This window comes from Ictidomys tridecemlineatus, chromosome 15 (genome assembly GCF_052094955.1).
Source record: "Ictidomys tridecemlineatus isolate mIctTri1 chromosome 15, mIctTri1.hap1, whole genome shotgun sequence".
Lineage (NCBI taxonomy): Eukaryota > Metazoa > Chordata > Mammalia > Rodentia > Sciuridae > Ictidomys > Ictidomys tridecemlineatus.
In genome coordinates, this window is record NC_135491.1 from 3,369,546 (window position 1) to 3,395,411 (window position 25,866).

The 25,866-nt window shown below is 36.5% G+C and overlaps 1 protein-coding gene across 1 annotated transcript; it reads right to left on the reverse strand.

Annotated features, from left to right (window-relative positions):
* Positions 1-14,505: 14,505 nt before the first annotated feature.
* Positions 14,506-25,306, reverse strand: LOC101974365 (uncharacterized). Its single transcript, XM_078033302.1, has 4 exons — positions 25,165-25,306; positions 15,388-16,814; positions 15,005-15,309; positions 14,506-14,920 (listed from the first exon to the last, which is right to left on the reverse strand). Exons 1-4 carry the CDS (start codon positions 25,304-25,306, stop codon positions 14,506-14,508), a joined length of 2,289 nt encoding a protein of 762 aa, XP_077889428.1.
* Between the last annotated feature and the right edge of the window lie 560 nt (positions 25,307-25,866).

Sequence of the window (25,866 nt, forward strand, 5' to 3'; positions counted from 1 at the left end):
CCAGAGTTGATGAAAGTATTGGAACATCAGTTAGGGCACACTGGGCTCAGTTAACTAGAGAAGAACATCTTCAATTGGAACTTTTATAAATGGAAAGATTTTTAAACGTGTTATACACACTGGGGAAGATGTGTTTGCTATGTCTGTAATACATTGGCCTAAAGGTTGGTCCTTACACAGGGACTTCCACTGACTTGAAACGTGTAGGTCATATTTCTAAGGTGCCACAGAGTGTTCAATATTTTCAATTGCAAAGCTTAGAAGGTAATAAGTGACATTTCAAACCTTATTTTCTTAAGAGTTTGCCAATAAATAAACAGGGCCATTATGTACTAAGCAATATGGGGGTCTTGTTGATGAGTCCTCATTCAGTGTTTACTTACCAGATGCTTAATAAAGGATTGGTTCTCACAAACACATTTGGAAGAAGCCAAGGAGAAAGGAATGTATCAGTGTATACACCTCATCAACCTTTTCAGTATGGGCCTCAGTCTCTTCTCCCACATAGAAGGCAGTAGAAAACAGTAAGTGACTATCAGATGACCATGTCTGGCTTAATCAATGGCTCCTCACTGCTGAAAAGCTTCAGGTGGATCATTTGATTGTCCAAGGACAACATCAAACTGGTTATACTGAACATGCTCTTATACTTGTACTCCTTGGAATTACCCCACTTTTGTAATTAAGAAAAATCTGGCAATTTGAGGATGTTCCAGGATTTCTGAGTAACTAATTGGACAATGAAATTGGTCTGTAGCCTGGGCTTTCATCTCCTACAGCTATTCCCTTTCATTATCATTTAAAAATAACTGACATAAAGGATGTGGTTGCACTATATCCTTACATCTAGCTGGTTGTTAGCACTTTGCACTTGGTGTTCCAGTCATTAGTTTCAAGGAGCCAGTTACAGGATATGGTTGAAGATTTTACCACAAGAAATGTCCAATAGTTCTATATGTCAGTCTTTTGTAGCTTGAGTAATTCCTGCCATGCAGAAGGCACATCCTTGTGCACATATAATTCATGATATCAATGACATACTTTTGTCCCATTTATAATTCAGACATTTTATAAAAACTTTTTGCACACTTGGAAACCCTTCTTCTCACAATATTCTTGTGTATAGCTCTATATTGATTGAAATAGCTTCTCCTTTTCAGCATTGGGGCAGCTGAATCGAAGGATGCAGGATTCATCCACAAAACATGCAAATTTGAATGGATGTCTTACATTCCCGCAATGATTTTCAGAAGTTACTTGGAGATAATTACTGGTTATGCTCCACTTTACAATTATTCACTCTAGCTCAACCTCTTATTTGACATCTTATGTGAAGATCCCTGTCTGGCCCATTGACAGCTCACTAGTAGGAAGGGCTGCATTAGTAAGGATTGAAATTGGCCTCAAGACTGCAAAACTTACTACATTTAATTGACAGGAGCCGATACACTGGCAGACAATTCCTTCTACTCATACCCCGGTAACCATGTGACCGTCTTTAGGAGGTATCAAATGGCTCCATCTTGCTTACTGTTCTTCAAAATCTTTGACCCTCTCTCATGATCTCGTTGCTGAGCTTCTTATTAAAGGCAGAAGTCGAGTCATACAATTGGTGGGAGGTGAGTCATTGTAGTTCCCTTTTCAGTTCAACAACAGTGCTGACTCTCGCAATCCTCACATGCTTGGTAGGTGAGTATTGCTAATTTTCCTGGACATGTTGGAAATCACTATTCTCCTAATAAGCTTATCCACTTTGCTACCATAGTCTTTATCTTCTCTCACAATGTATGCACTTACTGATGGCTGTAGCTCAGGTAACCCTGCTTACTATAGCCTTGCTCCTACTAATGTGATACAAACCTCCTATGCCTCTGCTTGATGCCAAAACTTCAAGACTTTGTTTGTGCTTTATTGCATTTTGCTGATGAATTGGTTAATACCTACAGTGATAGTGCCTATGAGGTAGGCGTTGCTATGCACATAAAAAGCCACCACTGGATATGCACATACAGAAGGGTTATGTCACTTAATCCCTACCTATAGAAAACAATTCATGAGCTTCAGTATCCCTGATTTATTGGACACATCTGAGTTCACACCAAACTTCCAGTCCCTGTGATAACAGGCAACACTGTAGCTGATCATCTTGCTGCAGGCTGTCAGCAGCTGTCCTGTTATGACTGTGCCCAAGCATCTCAAGCATCATCTGAGAGCTTTCAGTCTATGCACAGAATTCCACATTACCTGGGAACATGCTCAGGAAACTCTTTGCCATGTTTCTCATTGTGTAGGACATACTCCAGTTTGACCTACTGATGTTAACCCTCATGGTTATCCACCAAACCAGCTGTGGCAGATGGATTATCACACCACTAAATTTGGCAAACAGTGTTCCATGCATGTTAATATAAACCCTTGTTCTTGCTTCATTTTTACCTCAGCTCTAATGGGAGAAATTACACATGAAGTCATTTCCAATGTTTTATTACTTTTGCAATGTTGAGATGTCCTCTAAATATTAAAAATGAGAATGGTTCAGCTTATACAGTTTCTCTTTTTTGAAACATATTTGATCAATATCATATTCATCACCAAAAGGATACTCTTTATAACTCTCAAGGCCAGGCAATTGTATAGCAGTTTCAATTGTCAGTTAAGTGCAAACAAAACGTGGGAATTATAGAACCCCACAAATTTGTTTGAATCCTGCTCTTTGTTTTTATTTTTGTTTAATTGTAGTGCCTATGGTTTTTCTGCAGGTGAATGATACATGACTCTCAATACCATAGGCCAGGCAGGTCTGTTTGTTAGAGAAAATTACAAACAGGACAACAGAATGGACCAGATCCCATGATAATGTGGGTAGAGGCCATCCTCATGTCGTTCCATAAGGAGATGAACCTACAATCTGGGTACCTGAGTTTGCTCTTCATAATCACCAGGGAGGATCTCAAGCTGCAGTTCAAATGACTGAAGCCCACAACTGAGATACTGATCCAATCACCACTGGACGCAAGATGCTGAGGACGCGAAATACAGGGGAAACTCAGCGACCCACAATGTCAAACTACCAACAAGGAAACAACTAAAGAACTTGATACATGAGGTTGAGCACATGGTTCACCACCAGGAGGTATTAATCTCCAGCCACCATGTGTAAAGCTAATCTTGGTTTATTGAGCTTTCAGGATGCTGCATTTTCTGAGGAGAAATCCAAAAGTTCCAAATAATACCAGATCATTTACATATAAAAATTATAAAAGGTGGAGATGTGGAGAGCCATGACTTGGATAGTGTTTTTTGATTATCTCAGAACTGTGACTGTGCTTTGCTACAGGACCTTTCTGTGCAAAGGTGAAGGACAAGATTGCCCAGGAGCTGTGGTAGGTAATGCCCTATATGCGAAAGTTCTGTGTTAACATACCAAACAATATCAGTATTGACCTTGAGCTCAGACACCAGCTGCCATGAATAGAGAATTTTTAGCATAGCAATATCACCACAATATCTATCAAGGACTACAACCTCCAAGCTTGCCTGGTTTGCAGAAACTCTGGACAATTGGCTTCCAGAGTAGAATAATAACAGCACTGCAGTGCAATAATAATTCTATTATTGCAACAGTAGAATAGTTATAAAAATGTTTCTATCTCTGTAACTTTTTAGTGCACAAAGAAAAATGCACCTATAGTTTTAACTTCCTGGATATGAAATCCTACATATCAAATGTGCAGTGCTAGTTTGAGGTCACCCTTCCACCATCAGTGGTAATTGTCCCACCAGATCCCAGAGTTTTCTAAATGTTTGTGTGTGTTTCTTAATCCCCCATCAACTCTCTCCCCTTTTGAGGGTTCAGCTGAGTAGTTCGCAGCAGTGCCCAACTGATAGTTCTTAAACTTTTGATTCCTTAATGATAATGCAATTGTTTGTGGATAAAACTGTGATTTGCTCCTCTTCACATCTTCTCTTTGTCACTTCAGGTGAACATGAGCAAACATCCAAGTCCAAAGCCCTTACTTTCATCTTTGCAATGAACAGTGAGCGATTTCCTCACATAGTCATTCATCTCATGCCTTCCTCCAGTACACATACAACTAACAAGATACTTTGTTGACTTTTAAAAAGGGCAAATCTTAAGACTTACGATGTTTTGTTTCTAAGTTGCTTATGATGGATGCTGAGAGAATTGAAGCTTCCTGTAAAAGACATATTACTTACATACATTGTTGTGGTTATAAGCAGGATCCATGAGATAAGTAGCCAATTATCTCACCCACGTATAAAGTAAGAGCAAGACCTCTCACATCTTGGATGTGTTAATGAATTCATTGTGTGACAGGGAGGACTAAAATGAGCAACATGAATGTGCATTACAATATGAATCTTTCTCTCATGGAAAGCAAAGCAAAGTAATAAAATAACTCAGAGCTGATGTGATACCTTGAGTTAGTCAGAAGCACTTCATCATTATGTGCATGCAATCAGAGTAGTAAACAGGCTGCTGAAAAGTAAAAGGTGATGTGGCTTGTTGCTGCTGTTCTTGGGAGCAGGAAGTTGTTCACTCCATCTGCACCCTAACCCCTCTCTCCACATACATACATATCTATATATCCATAAAAAATGTTGAATCTGCTTGGAGATGTTGGGGGTGTGGGTGAAACTCCATTATTTATACTGTTGTTGCACACCAGGGCCCACATCCCCATCTGAAATAGTTGCCTGCATTCAGATGACAGTAAGAGCAAGCATGGAGAGAGTATTGGTCTGGGAGAGGAGCAGATAGAATCTTTAGTGAGGAATTCCACTGGCATGCTCTCCTAAGGGGGTTTAACTCTTTATCCTGCATTCCTCCTACCTCTCCTCTCCAACATCTGGTAGGTATTTTGTGCTCTTTTTGTTTTAAAGCCAGAAAGCTAGGCTCAATCTTCATGTGTTAGATGTAATCACAGTCTCCTGAGAGGAGAAAGCTGATGAAATGGAACATGATAGAGAATCCTGTTTTTGAACGTTAATGGAACACTCTGATTTGAATGATACTTAAGCTAAATTCTCTTAGTGTCCATGGAAAACTTGAGTTCTTCAATGGCATCCTCTAGCAAATGCAGCAATCTCCAACTCAAATGCCCCTTGTGATGTGCTTTAGACACCTAGCTTCCTGGGACAATAGTAGTTATACTGAAGTGAATATCATTTACTATTTTGTTACTAGGCTCTTGAGAATTTGAATGCTAACTCATAAAAGATTATCTCATTTTGACCCATTCTAGGAAAAGGAGAACTGGTGGGAATTTATATAAACTATATACCAAATTGGAGAACTCAATCTGCCAATTTCTCTGCCACATGTCTTTCTTTTCCCTAAGAACATCTCGCTGACCTGAGTGGCAACCCAGGCAACAGACAGTTGGTGGGACTCAACATTAGCTCTTTTATTAAGTGTTGTTTCTCATCTTACCTGGCTCTTCTGGAAACAATATCTAAATAAATATTTATTTAGATATTGTTTCCAGAACAACACACAAATGTATGTAAAATCATAGTTTTTAATGAGACACAGAGATGCTATGAAAGTAGAGGACAAGAAACAATCCAAAAGCTAAAAGTGAACAATTCAAATCCAAGAGATTTGGGGAAAGGAAGAGCATTAATAACCTTTAACTTTCTGAATCAACCCTTGTGAGACCCAAGGAAGTGTGAAAGATTCATATTGGTGTGCGTCGTGATGGTATCAATTAAATATGATGCTAAACTAGAACTCTAGGTTCATATCCTTTTGGTTGTCACATAGCCCTTCACAGTCCTATGGGACAATTTGTTCCTGTGTCATGTGATTGTAGGACTCTAGTGATGAGTGCATAGGCTCTGCCAGGCTGAATGAAGCTTGGCAGTTGCTTCACCTGATGGAAAGCATTCCTTTTTCCTGAGGAAACAGCACCCATGGCTGGACTTGAGCTAGATAGACTCTGCAGCACTGATTACCTGTTCTGCTTCTTGAATGAATCTGAGGTGCTCCTCTTTCTAAAAACACAGATTTGAATCTATTTAGGCCTATACTGTTAAGTCAGAGACACAAGTCACAAAAGGGACCTAGCCCATCCCTCACCATAGTCTTGCTTCTTCGTCTTCCCATGTTCAGAGATCCACTCCATTGATGTAGAGAGATCCCTGATATGGGCCTCAAAAAAAAAAAAACACACCGATTTTTTTTTTTATTTCTGCAGAAGCTGGTGTCAGGGAGAGGTCCTAGTGAGGACCTATGGTGTCTTTGCCTATAGATCTGTCTGAGTTTTGGAGCAGTTCAGAAGTAAGTCTATAGCCCTGATGGTAGCCTATGTGGACATCATGTCTCTTAGGGAGTAGAGAACCAGGGCTAGCATTCTCCAGTCACCTTGTGCTGTTGGACTCTCAAGGTTACAACCTGGGTTGGAATGTGGAGCACTGTGGGCTAGTGTAGCACTGGTCACATGAGGAGGATCCTGCAACAGCATCAGGGAGATGCCACCTATGTGATGGCCATTAGGTTGTGGGGCTGTGAGAAACTCTGTCTTTACTGAAGAGAGTACCACTAACCATGACCACTTGTAGATCCTGCAAAGACAAATATTTTTCATTTTGAATTCCTGAACATGGTAAACAGATAAGTTTTAAAAATTTATCTCAAATTGTGTAACACTCACAAACTCCACTGACCACGCATGCCAGGTGAGCGTGCTACCACTTGAGCCACATCCCCAGCCCAACCAAAAATTGTATACCCAGAAAAACTAAGCTTCAGATTTGATGATGAAATATACAGCTTCCTTGATGAACAAAATTTGAACGAATTTATAGCTAGAAAGCTTGTACTATGGAACATACTCAGAGAAATATTCTATGAGGAGGAAATAAAATACAACAATGAAATCATCAGAGGGAGGTATTACACTAAGGCACACTTCTTAAGGTCTAATAACTCAGTGTTACTGAAAACTATCACAGAAGGCTACTGTGTGATCCTGTCCAATCTCCATAACCTAAAAATTCCTAGATCAGTGGATACTATAAACAATTTTAAAATGTGCCAGGCAGGCCCCGGACAGCACTGCCCACACTTGTGGAGCACAGGCTGGACTATGTCAGCCCTGGTGACACCCACAGTGTCTGCATTGAGTCCAGAGACTGTCATAAGTCTATATGTCATAGAGTTTCATCTCTAAACACATCACCCAACACCATTGCCTGCCATTCTATTGCTTAAAGAAGCCTCTTCCATCTCGAGACACTTTTGTAGCCATGTCTAGTTGGGGCAACTCCCAGCTTGGAACCCCCAGCTGGGCAGGTAATAATAGTCCCCAACAGCCCCCTCTCTACAGCAGCCACTAACCTAGCAAAGTACTGCCCAATACAAAATAACTCCCCAAAACAGCTGCATAGCCCCCAGAGTGCACCCCACAAGACCTCTAGAGAGAAAGGTCTATGTTTAGGAAGTAGAAAAGGAGAGGGTGAGTGAGACAGAGTTTAGAGATGAGAGGCCAGAATGTATGAGGTACAGGTGATGTAAGGAGATAAGACCAGGCACCCATATCCACAGAAGCAGGCACCAAAGGAGATCCTTGGACAGCAGTCTTCCACTGGGGACTGCTGGTGCCATTCCCCATTTCCAGATCCCCTGCACACAAGACCAACCCTCCCACCCTGTAACCTTCATCATCCTGAAAATGGACATACTAGCAAATGAATGACGACCCCACTTATTGAATAAGCAGAAAAGAAGGAAAGACAGCGATCTCTACTGAAAACAATCATTGCTTCTTCTTTCTAGATTCATTTTTCCTCCCTCTCTATTCTCTCACCCTCACAGCCAAACATTTGTGAAACCAAGAACTTTTTATGAATTAACATACTGATGTCTGGGATACCTGAATAGTATGGAACAGTTGTGTTTTATATCCTATTATCTCCTAAATTTACACTTTTTATTTTTCCTAGCATTTATGTGAGTTTGTTGCATGTCCTCTACTGTCTTCCCACTTATTGTCTTCCCAAGAACACTTCCTCTTTCTTCCCCTGCTATAAACGTCTTGTTTAGATTCCTCTTTCACACTTCCTAAGGTCTAAGAACTCTATATTCTAAACTCCAAGTCCCTCAACTTTTCATCCTTAACCTCACTCCCTGTTCTTTCTCCCCCATCAGGAACTGTAAACACTTTTACAAACCTACTGTTTATATTGTAGATAATGATTGAACTCACTATTTCTCTATGTTGTGACAAGATTGTAAACATCTGAACACCAATTATTTGGTTTAAGGTTATATATTGTTTCTATTTGGATAAGTTAATATTATCTTTCCCTCAGAAGAGAGGTACTGGAACCCTGAGTGGAACTGTAACCCTGTAGGGTAAAAACGGCAACACTTGACTTGACCCACATGCGAGAAGGGAGGACACAAAAACAATATGAAAAAACAGTGGGGAAGAAAGTGCTCCAAACAAATCCAGACACTGCATTGTTAGAATCCATGGCAAGCATAACAGAAGAAAACACAGAGAAGGATTTATAAAATTAAAATGTTCTCTGAATTAAAGGGTGATAAGTGAGCAAATAAGGCAGTACAGGATATTTTGATAAAGAGCTACACAAACAAATACAGGAATCAAAGGATTACTTCAATAAGAAAACAGAGGTTCTGAAAAAAGTACCTGTAATAAAATAAATAAACCAAAGTAAAAGCTCCATAGAAAGCACTGATAACAGATTAGTCCACTTGGAAGACAGGACTTCAGACAATCCAGAGAAAATTTACAACCTTGAAAAGAATAGATCACACAGTGAAGATGGGAAGAAACTATGAGAACATTCAAGAATCTTGGTATAACATAAAAAGACAAAATTTAAGAATTATTGGGATGGAGGAAGGCACAGAGTTCCAAACCAAAGGAATCTATTCAATAAAAGAATCTCAAAAAGTTTTCCAAACATGAAGATGGAACTGGAAAACCAAATACAAGAGGCTTATAGGAGGCCAAAAGTACAAAATCACAACTGATCCACACCAAGACACGTTGTAGAGAAATGTCTAGAATAAAGAGAATATTTAAGGCCATGAGAGAAATAATTCAGATTATATACAGGAGTAAACCAATTAGAATACCTGCAGATTTTTCAACACAGACCCTGAAAGCTAGAAGATCCTGGAACAATATATACCAAGCTGTAAAGGAAATGAATTTCAACCAAAAATTTTATATCCAGGAAAATTAAGCTTTAGATTTGATGATGAAATAAACAGCTTCCTTGATGAAAAAAAATTAAAGATGTTATAGGTAGAAATACCCCCTAGAGAACATCCTCAGAAAAATATTCCATTAGGAGGAAATAAAAAATAATACTGAAAATCATCAGAGGGAGGTATTACACTAAAGCAAAAGCTAATCCAAAGAGAATCTAAATCAAATTAAATAACAATTTTTTTAAAAGTTTGGAAATACAAATTATGTTTCAATAATAACCCTGAATGTTATTGTCTTAAACTCACCAATCAAAAGACATAGACTGGCAGATTGGTTTAAGAAACAAACAAACAACAACAACAAAAACATTCAAAAATATGGTGTATCCATGAGACTCATCTCATAGGAAAAGATATCCACAGACTGAAAGTGAAAGTTTGGAGAAAAAAACCCACACCACTCATGTGTACTGTAGATACAAGCAGGGGTCTCCAACCTCATATCAAATAAAGCTCACTACAAGTAAAACTTAATCAAAAGAGATAAAGAAGGGCATTTTTTATTGCTCAAGGCAACCACACATCAACAAGACAAAATGATGATGAATATATATGCCCCAAAGAATGGAACATCTACATTCACCAAAGAAACTCTTCTCAAGTTCAAGAGCCAAATAGAACACAACACAATAATTCTGGGTGACTTTAGCACACCTCTTTAAACTTATTTGATCTCCCCCTAGAAAGCTGAACAAAAAAATTTATAACTCAATAATACAATCAATAACTTGGACTTGACATATATATACAATATTTCATCCATCAACAAGTAAACACATGTTCTTCTCAGCAGCACATGAATTCATTTCTAAAATAGAGCATATATTATGCCACAAAGCAAATCTTAGCAAATACAAAAAATTGAGATACTACTTTGTATTCTATGAGATCATAATAAAATAAAATTAGAAATCAATGATACTCTTAAAAGTAATTTTTTAACTTAGCATCCATCTATTTATTGATTGTTGATTTCAATTCGTGTGCCAAGAGAGTCTTATTAAGGAAATTGGATCCTAATTTGACATGATGGAGATCAGGGCCTAATTTTTCTTCTATTATACACAGGGTCTATGGTTTTATTCCTAGGTCCTTGATCCACTTTGAGTGGAATTTTGTGCATGTGAGAGATAGGGGTTTAATTTCATGTTGTTGCATATGGGTTTCTAATTTCCCCAGCACCATTGTTGAAGAGCCTATGTTTATCTTTTATTCAAGGCATGATTTTGGCACCTTTGTCTAACATAGGATAATTGTAGTTTTGTGGCCTAGTCTCTGTGTCCTCTATTCTGTACCATTGGTCTACCAGTCTGTTTTGGTGCCAATACCATGCTGGTTTTGTTACTCTTTCTCTGTAGTATAGTTTAAGTGCTGCTATAGTGATGCCACCAGTTTCAGTCTTCCTGCTAAGAATCGCTTTAACTATTCTGGGTCTCTTATTTTTCTAGGTGAATTTCATGAATTCTTTTTCTATTTCTATGAAGAATGTCCTTAGGATTTTGATGAAAATTGCACTAAATCTGTATATTGATTTTGGTATTATAGTCATTTTGATAATATTAATTCTGCCTACCTAAGAGCAAGGTACATCTTTCCATCTTCTAAGATCTTCTTTAACTTCTTCCTTTAGGGCTCTGTAATTTTCATTATATATATTGTTCACCTCATTCAATAAGTTGATCCTCCAGTATTTTTTGGGGTCTATTGTAAATGGGGTATTTTTCCTCTTTCCCTTTCTGAGGATTTGTCACTAATATACAGAAATGTCTTTCACTTATGGGTACTGATTTTATATCCTGCTTGTTTGGTAAAATAATTCATTAATTCTAGAATTTTTCTGGTGAATCTTTTTGGGTATTCTAGGTAGGGGATCATATCATTAGCAAATAGTACCAATTTGAGTTCTTCTTTTCCTATGTATATCCCTCTAATTTCTTTCATCTAATTGCTCTAGCCAGTGTTTCAAAAACTATGTTAAATAGAAGTGGTGAAACAGGGCATCTGTGTCTTGCTCCAGAGTTTAGAGGGAATGCCTTCAATTTTTTCTTCATTTAAAATGATTATATAAAAAATAAAAACAAAAATTAATAAACTAATAAAAAACTACTGAAACATTCAGAGACTAAATAATAGATTATTTAATGAACAATGAGTTGCAAAAGACATCAAAGAGACTTAAAAAAATCATAGATGTAAATGATCATACCGATACAACATATCAAGATCTCTAGGACACTATGAAGGCAGTCCCAAGAGGAAAGCCTGTTCCCTAGAGTTCATTACTTAAAAGAAAAAAATTCAACAAATTAATGATGTAACATTATATCTCACAGCTGTAGAAAAAGAAGCAAAATTAACACCTAAAGCAGTAAAAGATTAAAAAACAATTAAAATTAAATCTAAAAATAATGAAAATGAAACAAAATTGAAAAAAATTAACAAAACAATAAGTCGGTTCTTTGAAAATATAAATAAAACTCATAAACACTTAGCCATGCTAATGAAGAATAAGGATAGAGAAAACTCAAATTACTAACATCTGTGATAAGAAAATATCATGACAGATACTAAATGATTAGAAATTATTTTCAGAATTTTTACTCCAATTAAATAAAACCAGGGCTGGGGATGTGGCTCAAGCGGTAGCGCGCTCGCCTGGCATGCATGCAGCCCGGGTTCAATCCTCAGCACCACATACAAAGATGTTGTGTCCGCCGATAACTAAAATATAAAATATTAAAATTCTTTCTCTCTATCTCTATCTCTCTCACTCTCTCTTTAAAATAATAAAAAAAATAAAAATAAATAAAATCATTAAAGGCACTGACAAATTTCTAGAGTCATATGATTTGCTCAGACTGAACCAGGATGAAATATATGACTTAAACATATCAATTTCAAGCAATGAAATAGAAGATGGCATCAGAAGCCTACCAACCAAGAAAATTCCAGGACTCGATGGGGACACACAAATGTCTTGAGGTCGACAAGACATTTAAAGAAGAACTAATACCAATATTCCTCAAATTATTTCATGATATAGAAAAAGATAGAAGACTTCCAAAGTCATTCAATGACACCAATATCACCCTGATTCCAAAGCCAGACACAGACATCAAAGCAAAAAAATTGTTCAGCCTCCTATCTCAATGACTCAAACCCCAAGCTGTCCACCTAAACAACATGTCATGAACTTTGGAATGTTAAATCACATATTACTTCTTACTCAGTTACCTCCTAATAGACAAGGACAGGATTTGTGTGTAGAGGGTCTGAACCTGAGACACAGAGTTTGGGAGAAAGTAGTCTCTTATATACTAGTGGAACTCTTTAACTTGATCACCTGGGAGGTGACTAATCAGCTAGAAAATCTCTACTCTTCCAAAATACTTATGTTTTTCAGTATTATTATTTCTTTCAACAGTAAACTTATGCACACAGAAGGACACTCACACACAAACTTACTCATTTATACTTCTCACACTCCTGAAATTCATCTTTGTACAAGTGATTTGAAGAAATTTTTCCTTCTTATTTGAGTTTTAAATGAGAGAAACAATTTTAATATGAGAGAAATGATTCCATGGTATTGTCCTGTAATGAGGGTACAGCCTCTAAAATCACTTTTGTTTCCAACAGATTGAAATAATTTGGGAAAGTTTAATGTTGGTGCAAAATAAGAGTTCATTAATTCATGTTAAAATTAAAAACACATTACACTTTATTAATTAAAAGTTATAGTTTGATTCTAAATAAATGAGTGTAAAGTCCATCACATGATGCCTCATGAAATATCACCTCACCAGCAATGAGGAAGCATCAAATTTGTTCTGCTATAGTGATGTTGTGCTTCTTCATTGTCAATTAAAAAATGGCCACCTTGCTATAAAATATCAAGATGATATATACTTAAAAACTTTTCCATCCAGTACTTTCAAATTTCCATGGTGACAGTTAAAGATATTTAAAATCCTTCTTACACCCAATAATATGGCAGACTTGAATCATACCTCACTATGTTTATTTACCAATATTTTCATGCACTGGCGAGTTGCTTCCTTCTTAAGTCTTGATTCATAATATGTTTCATTTTACTAATTCTGAATTTCTTTTCTCAATTTTATGCTGAAGAATGGTGCTCTGAATTCCAACTGCAGATTGGCACCCATTCAGTTGCAATTCAAACACAAAGCATGCCCAACTAGGGATGTTCTAGATGTACGTTACACTTTACCACCTTAATCATTATGTAAAATGAATATTAATGGTGCCTCTGTTTCATACAAAGTTCTCTTTAAAATGCAGCAAATTGACCTTGAGATTTTATGTAATTATGAGGAAATAAGATGTAGTCAAAACTGATTTGAGGATGAAATTGATCTCTATTATGTACAATTTGAAATAGCAGAATTGTCCAGAGAAAAATGGATCTATTTGATATAAACATATAGACAAAAGATATTGTCTTTGGTCCTTTGAAACACACAAAATCATGCAATTGTTGACTTTGCATTCTTATCTATAATACTGTAGATTAGAATATGGCATGAAGTTGCCAGTGCCTTAGCCATTTCTTGCATGAAAATTTGTATTGCTATTGTAGTTTTCTGCTTGTTGAAATAGATCCACAGATTTATTCTATGTAAAAATGTTATTTTCACTATGTATCTTCTTGCGATCTCTATTGTGGGTATTTTGCCAAAGTCTTTCAACCTGCATGTATTGAATGAATAAAAGTAGTACAATTTCTGTGATTTGTATAAAGTTGATTCTGTATTTAAATTTTTTCACATATTTTACGATTACATATTTTACGATTACAATCTTTCTCATCAGTAGGAATTGTCCTATATAAAATGAAATTTGAGCACATGTTAAACAATTTTTCACATTCTTTGCAATCATATTCATGTGTTTCCAGTATATATTCTTTGATGATTACTCAAGTGAGACCTGTGGTGAAATGTTTTGCCACATTCTTCAACTAGGGTGTTTTTTTTTCCAGTACAGATCCTCTGATGTACAACAGAAAATAAGGAATGAGTAAACCCCTTTGCACAATGTTCTTATTTGTAGAGTTTCTACAAAGTGTGGATACTCTGATGCCTATGAAATCCTGAGTAAGAAATGAACGTTTTGCCATAATCTTTACAATTCTAGGGTTTTTCTCCAGTATGTATTCGCTGATGAATACCCAGCTGTGAAGATTGAATAAAAGCTTTTCCACAGTCTTATCATTTGTAATGTTTCTCTCTAGTGTGGATTCTCTGATGCACAGCAAGAGATGAGGAATGAGCAAAAGCCTTTCCACAACTTTCACATTTGTAGGATTTCTCTCCTGTATGTATTCTCTTATGCACACTTAAGTTATAGGAAGAAACGAAAGCTTTGCCACAGCCATTACATTTGTGAGGTTTCTCTCCAGTATGAGTTCTCTTATGAATAGCAAACTGTGAAGAATAATTAAAAGCTTTTCCACATTCTTGACATTTGTAATATTTCTCTCCAGTGTGGATTCTCTGATGCCTTTGAAGTTCTGAGGAAACAATGAAGGTTTTCCCACAATCTTTACAATGATAGGGTTTATCTCCAGTATGGATTCTCTGATGCACAGCAAGATATGATGAACTAGAAAAAGCCTTTCCACAACTTTCACATTTGTAGGATTTCACCCCTGTATGTATTCTCTTATGCACATTCAAGATGGAGGAACAAATAAAAGCTTTGCCACACTCATTACATTTGTGAGGTTTCTCACCAGTATGGATTCTCTGATGCACATTTAAGGTTGAGGAACGAATGAAACGTTTGCCACACTCACTACATTTGTGAGGTTTCTCTCCAGTATGGATTCTCTGATGCACAGCAAGATATGATGAACGAGCAAAAGCCTTTCCACAACTTTCACATTTGTATGATTTCTCTCCTGTATGTATTCTCTTATGCACATTTAAGTGTGAGGAACATTTGAAGGATTTGCCACACTCATTACATTTGTAAGGTTTCTCTCCAGTGTGAGTTCTCTTATGAATAGCAAACTGTGATGCATGAATAAAAGCCTTTTCACATACTTGGCATTTGTAATGTTTCTCTCTAGTGTGGATTCTCTTATGCACATTTAAGGCTGAGGAACGAATGAAAGTTTTGCCACACTCATTACATTTGTGAGGTTTCTCTCCAGTATGGATTCTCTGATGCACAGCAAGAGATGAGGAATGAGCAAAAGCCTTTTCACAACTTTCACATTTGTAGGGCTTCTCTCCTGTATGCGTTCTCTTATGAATATTTAACTGTGAGGAACAAATGTAGGCTTTGCCACAATCTTTACATTTGTATGGTTTTTCTCCCGTATGGATTCTCTGATGAATAACAAGGCTTGAGGTACATTTAAAAGTCTTTGCACAATGCTTACATGTGTATGGTTTCTCTCCAGTATGGATTCTCTGATGCACAGCAAGAGATGAGGAATGAGCAAAAGCCTTTTCACAACTTTCACATTTGTAGGGTTTCTCTCCTGTATGCGTTCTCTTATGAATATTTAACTGTGAGGAACAAATGTAGGCTTTGCCACAATCTTTACATTTGTATGGTTTTTCTCCCGTGTGGATTCTCTGATGAATAACAAGGCTTGAGGTACATTTAAAAGTCTTTGCACAATGCTTACATGTGTATGGTTTCTCTCCAGTATGGAGTAGCTTAGGATGAACAAGTTGTGTGGAACACATATATACTTTCCCACTCTCTTCAGAATTGTAATGTTTCTCTACCGTGTGGATTCTCTGATGAGAAAGCAGTTCTGAGGAAGAAATATAGTTTTTGCCACATTCTTTATTCTTGTAGGGTTTCTCTCCTGCATGGATACTCTTATGTACCTCATGATGTGAGGAATTATTAATGAAAGTTTTACAATCTTCTATTTTATGAAGTTTCTCTTCATTCCTGATGTTCTGCTGTTGTACAAGATTTAAACATGGTGTAAATGATTCATCACATTCCTTGATTGTCCATGGATCTTCTTGGGTGCATATTGTATTAGATCCAATTTGGTTTGATGACTCATCAGGGCTTTCCCTGTATTTTTCACCTGTATGTGTATTGGACATTTCCATGGTATTGATTTTCTCATGGTCTGTACACACTGAGAACTGATTAAATAGTTCACTGTATTTCTTACATTCATAAGATCTGTCTTTCATCTGGACATTAGAATGGGTAAGAGCTTTTGGCCATTCATTGATGACTTTTACACATTTCCCCCACTTTTCATGGTTATGTGTCAAAGGAGATCTCTGTGTGTTAGGTGGATCTGATCTTTTGTTAGTGTATTCCCATGTTTCCTTGTGTTCATGGCTCTCCTGTGCAACAGAAGTGCCCTCCAATTTACTTAGGTTACATCGAACAGCAAATGCCACCCCAGTTTCATCATTGATGCAAATTTTCTCATACTTACCAGTTTGTTCTCTTTTCTCAATCATCACTGTGTTGACATTGGCCCTCTGAATTTTATCCAAACTGCAGACATTTGAACAGAACTGAAGGAAGTCTTGATGCAGAAATAGTGAACTTTTGATAAATGAATTATCACACAAATCCCATTGAGATTTTTTTCTCATATTTTGGAATCTCTTGTCTACAGCAATATTTGAATGAGAACTCAAGCCAAATTCAGAATGTTTCAAATGATGTTTTGTATCATGGTCTGCATTTCCTTGCTGATTTTCTATATTGTTATTCACAGTAAAGTAATGTTCCATAAGTGGATCTACACACTTACTCCAAGAAGCAAATGAATCCAACTGAATTCCTGACACAAAGTCATTAGTTTGGGCAGATTCTTGATGTTCATCTTCTCTCCCAGTCTTTTCAGAGGATGCCAGTGCACAGTGATAAGGTCTGGGACATTCTGGCTTCCCTTTACACTTTCTCTTAATTTCATGTTCATTGAATTGCATATTCTCAAGATTCTTATTTTGATATCTTCTATTTCTCACTTGTTGGAATGAACCTTGCATATTCTCCTCTGGTAACCATCCCAGAGTTTACAGGGAAGACATAGAGAAAGAAACAAAAGTTAGAATTTATCCTTCTTACTGGATTCACCTGAAAATCCCAATGCAATGTGTAAAATTCTATCAACCTGAGAATACCAGGAAAATGAAAAAATAAAAACCTTGACTGCATGTAGAGAATCAAATGTAACTGCGTTACTATTACTGTTCTTGATGGAGTCTGCCTGCAAACAGGATATTCTGTCAAGGTATAGATAAGTAACAGCGGACATGCTTGCAAACAAGGTGTCTGCTGTCCTTGGGAGGGCCTGCTCGCAAATGAGAGGCTTCTTCAAGGTTTAGATAGGTAACAACAAACATGCTTGAAAATGAGGTGTCTGCTGACCTTGGGAGAACTTGCCTGCAAACGGGATGTTCTGAAAAGTGGGCTAGGAGGGTGCTGAGAAAAATTTTTTATCTGTTCTAAACAAAGAGCAGAGCTCAGCATACTCCAGGCCGAGAGTAGATTAGCCATGAGAAGCGGGTCACTTCTGATTAGAAAGTAAAACTTCTGTGTGCTATGTTTAATTAGCTGAAAGACCTGATTTATTGAAGTTGGAAGGCTGCCTTCTTTGTTCACAATACTATAAAAAGATTGCTTGTACACAATAAAGGACTTTTTTTTCTGCTGCTGCTTTGCTTGCTCTGCTTCTTCTTCTTCTTTGTTTTCCCATGCTGACCTGCAAGTGAATTACTGCAACAACTGCATCCTTCCTCCATAAATATATAATCTTAAAATGTATGCATTGAACATATTGCCTTACTGAATACTATAGACATTGTATTTTCAAGGCTGCAGGTACAACAGTTCTAACAAGCTACAAAAAGAAAGAAGAAAAGTTGTTTCCATTTCTCCACTACAGATACTTACCCTAAAAATTAGCAGAATACAATGAAGAGAGAGTTCCAAAAAAATGGATCTAATTTCTTGCCTACTTGGGTGCTTTTTGAAAACTCTGTCCCTGACATAATGTGCCTAAAGGAAATGGGTTTATTTTGAAGATTTTCTGAGTTAGATCAGACCTGAGAAAATGATTGTAAAGGAACAGAAAGAATTCCACTGGGAGAATTTGATTCAGACAAAATGAGAATTAAATGTAGATCAGCAATAGGCATCCAAGAAAAGGTTCTCAGAGAAGAAATGAAGAAACAGGATTGAGAAATGGAGCTCCTAAACCCAGCTGTTTCTCACCACAATGACAGCCCCCTTACCAGTTCCTAGAAATGACCAACCCTACAATGTACATTCTCTTGGGCCAATAGACCCTCTCTTTGAACCTTTTGTCATTGTAATTTAGAAATCACTTTTCTATAGACTTGTGGAAGAAGGCAAATTAGAAGTGATGTTCCACTTTCTGAATCCCATATCTAATCAATCTTCTATAGGGAAAGATCAAGCTTACAAAACCTATAGATAAAAGACACCTTTTAAAATCATCTCCTGGGAATGCTCCCACTTTGTGAGCTTTTATTCTCTTTTTAAATTTTCTTCTTACATTTTCTTATTTCTTTTTTTCACTAAATAAGTCCTATTACTATGCTCTCACCCTTGTGACTATGGCTTTTATTCTTCAAATTTACAAGAAAAAGAACCCATTTGACATCCAAACTCTTTTACAATAGGGATATACTCCTTTGAAAATGAAAAACTACAGACACAAATATTTTAATGAGACATCTTGAGATCAGGATATAAAGTTCCAAAGTCCCTACTAGTTTTGATTGGTGTCATTGTTCTGTGGATGAAGAAATTTTCTAGATTATTACTAGTGTACTTTTGGTTAACTAATTGTTTTCCAATTGGCAAATAAGACTGTATTTACTTTCCAGGTGTAGATTGATTTTTCAAAAGCAAAAGTAACTTGTTCAGTGATGAATCTATTTAATTATTATATATATCCTATTACAATATTTGCATTGAATTTTTTGATAGAATGTTTCAGATTCATTATGTTATTATTTTTCAAGTTGAAAACATTGTTGGTTCTGAGAAAACAACTGTCTTCATCTTATTCCTACTTTCATGCTACCATTTTATATTCTTTCTGTGAAACTCCCAAACCATCAAACCCAATAGTGTTGCCACTAATGTATTCTAAAATGACATGACAGTACTATTTTTATTCTCCACATAAATTTGAGATCATGAGATATTTTCTGATTTCTGCCTTTTCTATTCTCTAAGCATTATACACTTTTAGTCTTTCCAAGTTACCATAAATGATAAAATTCATTTTTTATGACAGCATAGCATTTAATTCTATGTGCTTCAGTGTGTGTGTGTGTGTGTATGTGTGTGTGTGTGTGTACATTTCCTATTTATCCATACATACTTACAAATAAATTTTTCATATTTCACAATGTGAATAATCCTTCAACAAGCATGGGAGTGCAGATATCTCTTCTACATTCTGAATTCATTCCTAGTTGGTAAATTCAGTTCTGGCTTATTCAGCACTACAGTAGATGTGCTGTTCATTTTCAAAGAACTGTTCTACTGTTAATATAAAAAAAATCTCCAGATATGTTTTTCTGTGGGAAGCTGTTCTCGAACGTGACTGAGATACCTCACTGACTGCGTGTAAAGCGCTCAGACCAGCTGAGTCAGAGCTTTCTCCACCCTTTCTGTGTACAAGGGGTTGTCTGTGTGGGGGTGTGGCTCACCATTGACCTGGAAATCAATCACTGACCCTGACTTTGGAATGTTGTCTCCCTTGACCTTCATTGGTTGGAATTTTCCCCTGAATTTTTTGTTTCCCAATAAAAGCCCACTGTCTGGCATGCTCCTTCCTCTTTCTTGCTGGTCTCTTGTGTAAACCTCCCTACTGCCAAGTGGCTTGAGGCAGGAGCCGGGAAGGGCCCTCTCTGAGCTGGGCAAGAAAAAGGTAAATTGAGTTTATGTGTCTTAATTTTGATCTTACCAGTTAACTTGTATGTTTGGAACCTCTAGTATGAAGCTAGCGTGCTGGTAGCCCAACAGATTTTTCAAATGCCTAAAGTTCTAAATAGATAACAAAAACATTCAAAGAATATGGCAAATATGGCCAAATGGAGGCAACTAAATAAATTTCCTGACTTAAATTCTAAGGAAATGGTGATTGTTGAGATATGTGAAGAATGCAAAATAAACATCTTAGTGATACTCATAGAGCCAAACAAGGAAAAAATAAAAAATGAAATATAAAATCAAGCTATCAACTAAAAAAAATACAAAAATAGATTAATTTTCATGCTGAAGAATGCAACTAGAAATAAAAGTTGAGGAATTCTTCAATACAGAATGAAACTATATTATAATCCAAAAAATCGATTCATTCAAACTAGAATAAAAAAATAATGAAATAGTGTTTCACAAAATAAGCTATCCACATCCTCGAACATATAACACTGTATTTCATTTATATATACAACTATAATGCATAAATAAATAAACGAATAGGTCACTTAATTAAGGAAAGACCACAAAAGAAGCAGATAGGGATCAGGAAATGGAGGATGGAAGAAATGGGAAATTATTTGCAACTGAAATGGGATGCTTAAGGATACTTATGCATATAATCTAGAGTGATACAACCCACACATTACCAAATACACACCAGGGAGCCCACAGTATCTTTGACAGATAAGAACTTTACTTCGGGAGGACACACAAAACAGCACCCCATAACAGGAAGTAATCTGACTGCTAACTCACAGATAATCAGGGACCATTTTCCCTGAACCAGCAGAAACATAGAAGATATCTGAACACACCAACGATTAGACTGACCTTCCAAGATTTATATCAGACTTGACCTGGTATGATCAATACCTCAACACCCAAAGAAACAGAAATAAACCCAGTAGTTTTTTAAGCCAAGAGAATTAAATGGAAAATCATATATAGCAGGCTTCTAGGACCCCAAATATACAAAATTTCAAAAGACCCACAAATAAGCACAATGTCATAAAAATGATTAACATGCAGACTAACAATAATATTTTCAAGGCTCCCTGACAAAAGCAATACATACCATTTAGAGGGAACCCCATCTGATATCTCAACATAGACCCTCAATGCTAGGAGATCTTGCAATTATATATACCAATATCTAGAAGAGTGCAGGGGCACATCCTTGCAATCCTAGTGGATCAGGAGTCTGAAGCAGGAAGATCATGAGTTCAAAGCAACCTCAACAAAAGTAAGGCCCTAAGAAACTCATTGAGGCCCTGTCTCTCAATAAAATACAAAATAGTGCTGGGGATCAGGTTCACTGTTTAGGCACCCCTGGGTACAAAACCTAGTACCCACCACTCAATAGACCCAATATCTGAAAGAAAATAGATGCCACAAAGAACACTATGACCAGCAAAATTAAGATTCAGAATCAAAGATAAATTAAAATTATTCCACAATAAACCAAAGTGAAAAGAATTCACCACTAGAAAGCCTGAAGTACAAAGCAGACTCAATATTATATTTCATGAAGAAGAAGTAAAAAATAAAAGTGAAATCCAGCAAAGAGAGAAACTACCCTAAAAGAAATATAACTGATCAACATAGATGCACACATTCTCAATAAAATTCTAGAAAATTGCAGACAAATACATTTCAGCTACTGGAGTCTACTATATGATGGAGTGCACAGTCTCCCTTTAGTCATACAAAACTGAGACCTAACACATGCCACTTAGGGGTAGTGGAGAAGAATCAGGTTTTGTCAGCCATAGCCCTAAGAGTTGATCCTGCAGGCTTCTCCTACTGTGACTAGCTGATAACAATGTAAGTCTTTCTTGGCTGCAGAAGACTCAGGGTTGCACAGGCCCTGCCTGCCAAAAGAGGCAAAAAATCCAGTGTCATCTCAAACTCTAGTTTAGAAAGACCCCAAAGAGATAATCAACTCTTACAACATAAGCCCTTCCAAGAATATCAATAAACTCTTTTGAAATAAGAAGAAAAAATAATAATAAAACTCAGAGCTAAAATTAATAAAAATGGGAACAAAAATATAAAGGAAAGACTAATGCAATAAAGGGTTCATTACTTGTCAAGATGAACATCATTTTAAAACCCATAGACAAACCAACCTAAAAGAGATAAAAGATCCAAATCAGCAAAATTGCAAAAAAAGGAACTATGAAAAACACTTCTGAAATTTATAAGATTCTTACATGCTTTTTTGAAAATAAGTACATTCCAAAAAAGTGGAAAATCTAGATGATATTGACAAACTTTTATACATATAAAACCTAACCAAATGTGCCCTTGATACATAGAAAACATAAAATGGACCAATATAAAAAATGAGATTAAAGCAGCTATTAAATGCTTTCCAACACAGAAAATATCAGGATCAAATGGATTTTCAGTGAAATTTATCTATAAATTTAGAGAAGAATTAATACAAGTTCTCCTCAAATTTTCCATGAAACACAAATGTAGGACACACTACCAAACTGAATCTATGTACACTATTTCACCCAGATACAAAAACAAAATATAAATCAAGGAAAAACAACTTCAGTGCCTGCATCCCTGATCAACATAGATAGAAAAAAATTAAATAAAATATTTGAAAACAGCATCCAAGTACATATGAAAGAGGTCAAAATCAAATATATTATATTTCTGAGATGCATGTTTGATTAAACATGCACAAATCAGTAACTATAAATGGGCCACACCAACAGAATTAAGGAAAAGAAGAGCAGAATCATCTCAATCAATGCAGAAAAAGCATTTCAATAAATCTAGCACTCATTCTTGGTAAATATTCATGAAAAACATTCAGCAAACGTGCAGGAACAAAATCAATACTACATATTAAAACAAACACTTTTCTATACTCTAGTGATGAATCTGCAGGAAAAGGAAGAAAAATATTCCATTCACAATAACCTCAAAAATATGTAATTCATAGAAATAAATTTAACAAGGAAGATGCAAACCTCCACAAGGAATGTGAAAGGCAACTGGAGGAAGAAACAGAAGATGTGAAGTGAGAAACACCTCCCATGTTCTTGAATGGGTAGAATTGATGTTTGAAGAGGACATTACTACGAAAAATCTCAAACAAACTTGACATAATCCATATCTAAACACTAATAAAAATTTTCAGAGAAATAAAACCAAAATGTCATCTAACATTTCTGTTAGATCAGTAGAATAAAATCGAACATATGGACACAAATCCACATGAATTTAATCATCTGATACTTTACAAAGTTTTGAAAAACAAAGGGAAAAAAGGTAGCCTTCTTAAAAACTAAGGGCTAGGGTAAATGGATGTACATAAGTGAAAAGTGAAACAGTATCCCTATGTTTCTCACTGCAAAAGAAAATTGAACTCAATATTGATAAACAATCTAGGAATTATACCCAAATCCTGCAACTGCTAAAAGAAAACACAGATTCAATTTTCTAACTTATCTCTTCAGGCTCCAACTTTCTTAGCAAGCCTCATAAAAGTTCAAAAAATAAAACCAAGTAGGAGAGAATCAAATTGAAAAATTCTGTGCACAGTAAAGTAAATCATTAAGAGTGGGAAGAGAGAACCAGGGAATGGGAGAATGTTTTGCCAAGTATGATTCTGACAAAATCATTAAACACAATGAGTAAAAGGAACAGAAAACCTCCACAAGAAATCAAACTACGCAACCAATAAATGAGTCAATGTGCAAAGAGATGTGTCACAAAAGAATAAATACAAATAACCAAAAATTCTCTGAAATATGATCATCACCCCTACCTACTGGAGAAGTAGAAACCAAAACAACATTGAGATTTCAACTCACTGCAGTTAGAATGACAATCATTAAGAATTCAGATAAATAATAGATGTGACTGAGAATAGAAGAGTAAGGCTATTGCAAGGAAGTATGACCACTCTGGAAGGAAGCATGTAGAATCCTGAAAAGACAAGAAATGGACTCACCATGTGACTACTCCTTCATATTCACCCCAAACCTACAATTATTATGACACCAGTATAACAACAAAAATCATGACAGCAGTTTATGTAACCACACCACATGCCTATAAGTCCATGAATGGACAAATATGTGGTTTACACAGACACTCACACACACACACCCACACACACAGTGGAGTTAACAGTCATTAAAAAAGAAAATCATTGCATTTTGCATTCATGTATGAAATGAAGAGAAGCAAGCGAAGTGACATATGCAAACTCAAAAATAATATATTCAGTCTTATAGATGAAATAAAGAGTAAAATAAGTAAAAAAATAGAGGGACCTCATAAAATACCAGGGAGGTCAGCAGAGTAGAAAAAGTTGATTGAGGGAATGGATGAGAAAATGGAAAAGGGAGGCATAGAGCCCAGTAAAGCTCACATTTCAGTACATCTATAAATCCCAACTAGTGAACAATAGAAAGACAGAGGGAAGGAGAGCAAGGTAGAGAAAATGGAATGGGGCTAGAGAGGAGGGGAGGTTAAGAGGAACTACTGGAGATTAAATGAGAGAAAATTAAAGTCCATGCAGTTAGGATCAGATAAAAATGAATCCTATTCATGTGCAGCTATTATGCAGTATTCAAAACATGTTCAAAATAAATGTAGAAATGCAAATTCAGGACATGTGCCATAGTGTTATATGCTAAGTTGCTCCACTTTCCAGAAACATAGAATAAAATCTGCAGACCATGACCAAAAGTGAGTAAGATAAATTAAGATAAAATAAGTCAAAGTGTATTCAAATTAAGGAATTTCCAGTTTTAGTTGGATATCCGATATCCGAAATCCTTCATACAGAGTATTCTCTCCTCTAAAATGTTTGGCAAAACCAGGAAGTTGCCCTGAGGCTGTGTCAGTGAAGCATTGTGAAACAGAGGTGTTCTCACCCACAAAGACAAGGTTCCTGAAGTTCTCCAGCATCACATCCTTGTACAAAGCCTGCTGAGCAGGGTTTAGGCACTTCCACTCTTCCTCGGAGAATCTTATGACCACATCCCTGAATGTCAGCACACCCTGAGAAGAAATCATACTTTGGTCATGTGTCCTGCAGCAGAGTTCATTACCACCCCAACATGAGACGAGAAGATGAAGGAACTGGTTTCTATGTAGGATCCATGTTGTGACTTTGATGTGACAAGCTTTCTCAGCTACAGTGTATCAAGTGTAGTACCCAAGGCAGCAGTGTTCACAAGTGGGTTTTGGTGAGGTGACTGGATCATTGGGGCTCTAGCATGGAACAGGTAAATTGATGGATTCATAATTAATGGGCTATATGGAGGTGATGGAAACTTAAGAGTTTGGGTCTAGTTAGAAAAATGTACCTGAATTGATTCTTTGAATGGTGTATTTATTCCTTGCCCTTCCTTACTCTCCCCACTGTTTGTCTGTCCAGAGTCCATGAGATGAGCTGCTCTGTTCTACTGTGGCTCCCTTCCATGATGTTCGCCTCCGCAAGGCATCCACACAATGGAGCTGAACATGCACTGAGACCATGAATCTTGTCAAATAATTCTACCTTCCTTTGAGTTGATGTGTCACAGGAATTTTGTTATGGCAATGGAAAGCACACCACCCAACTTAGAAAATAA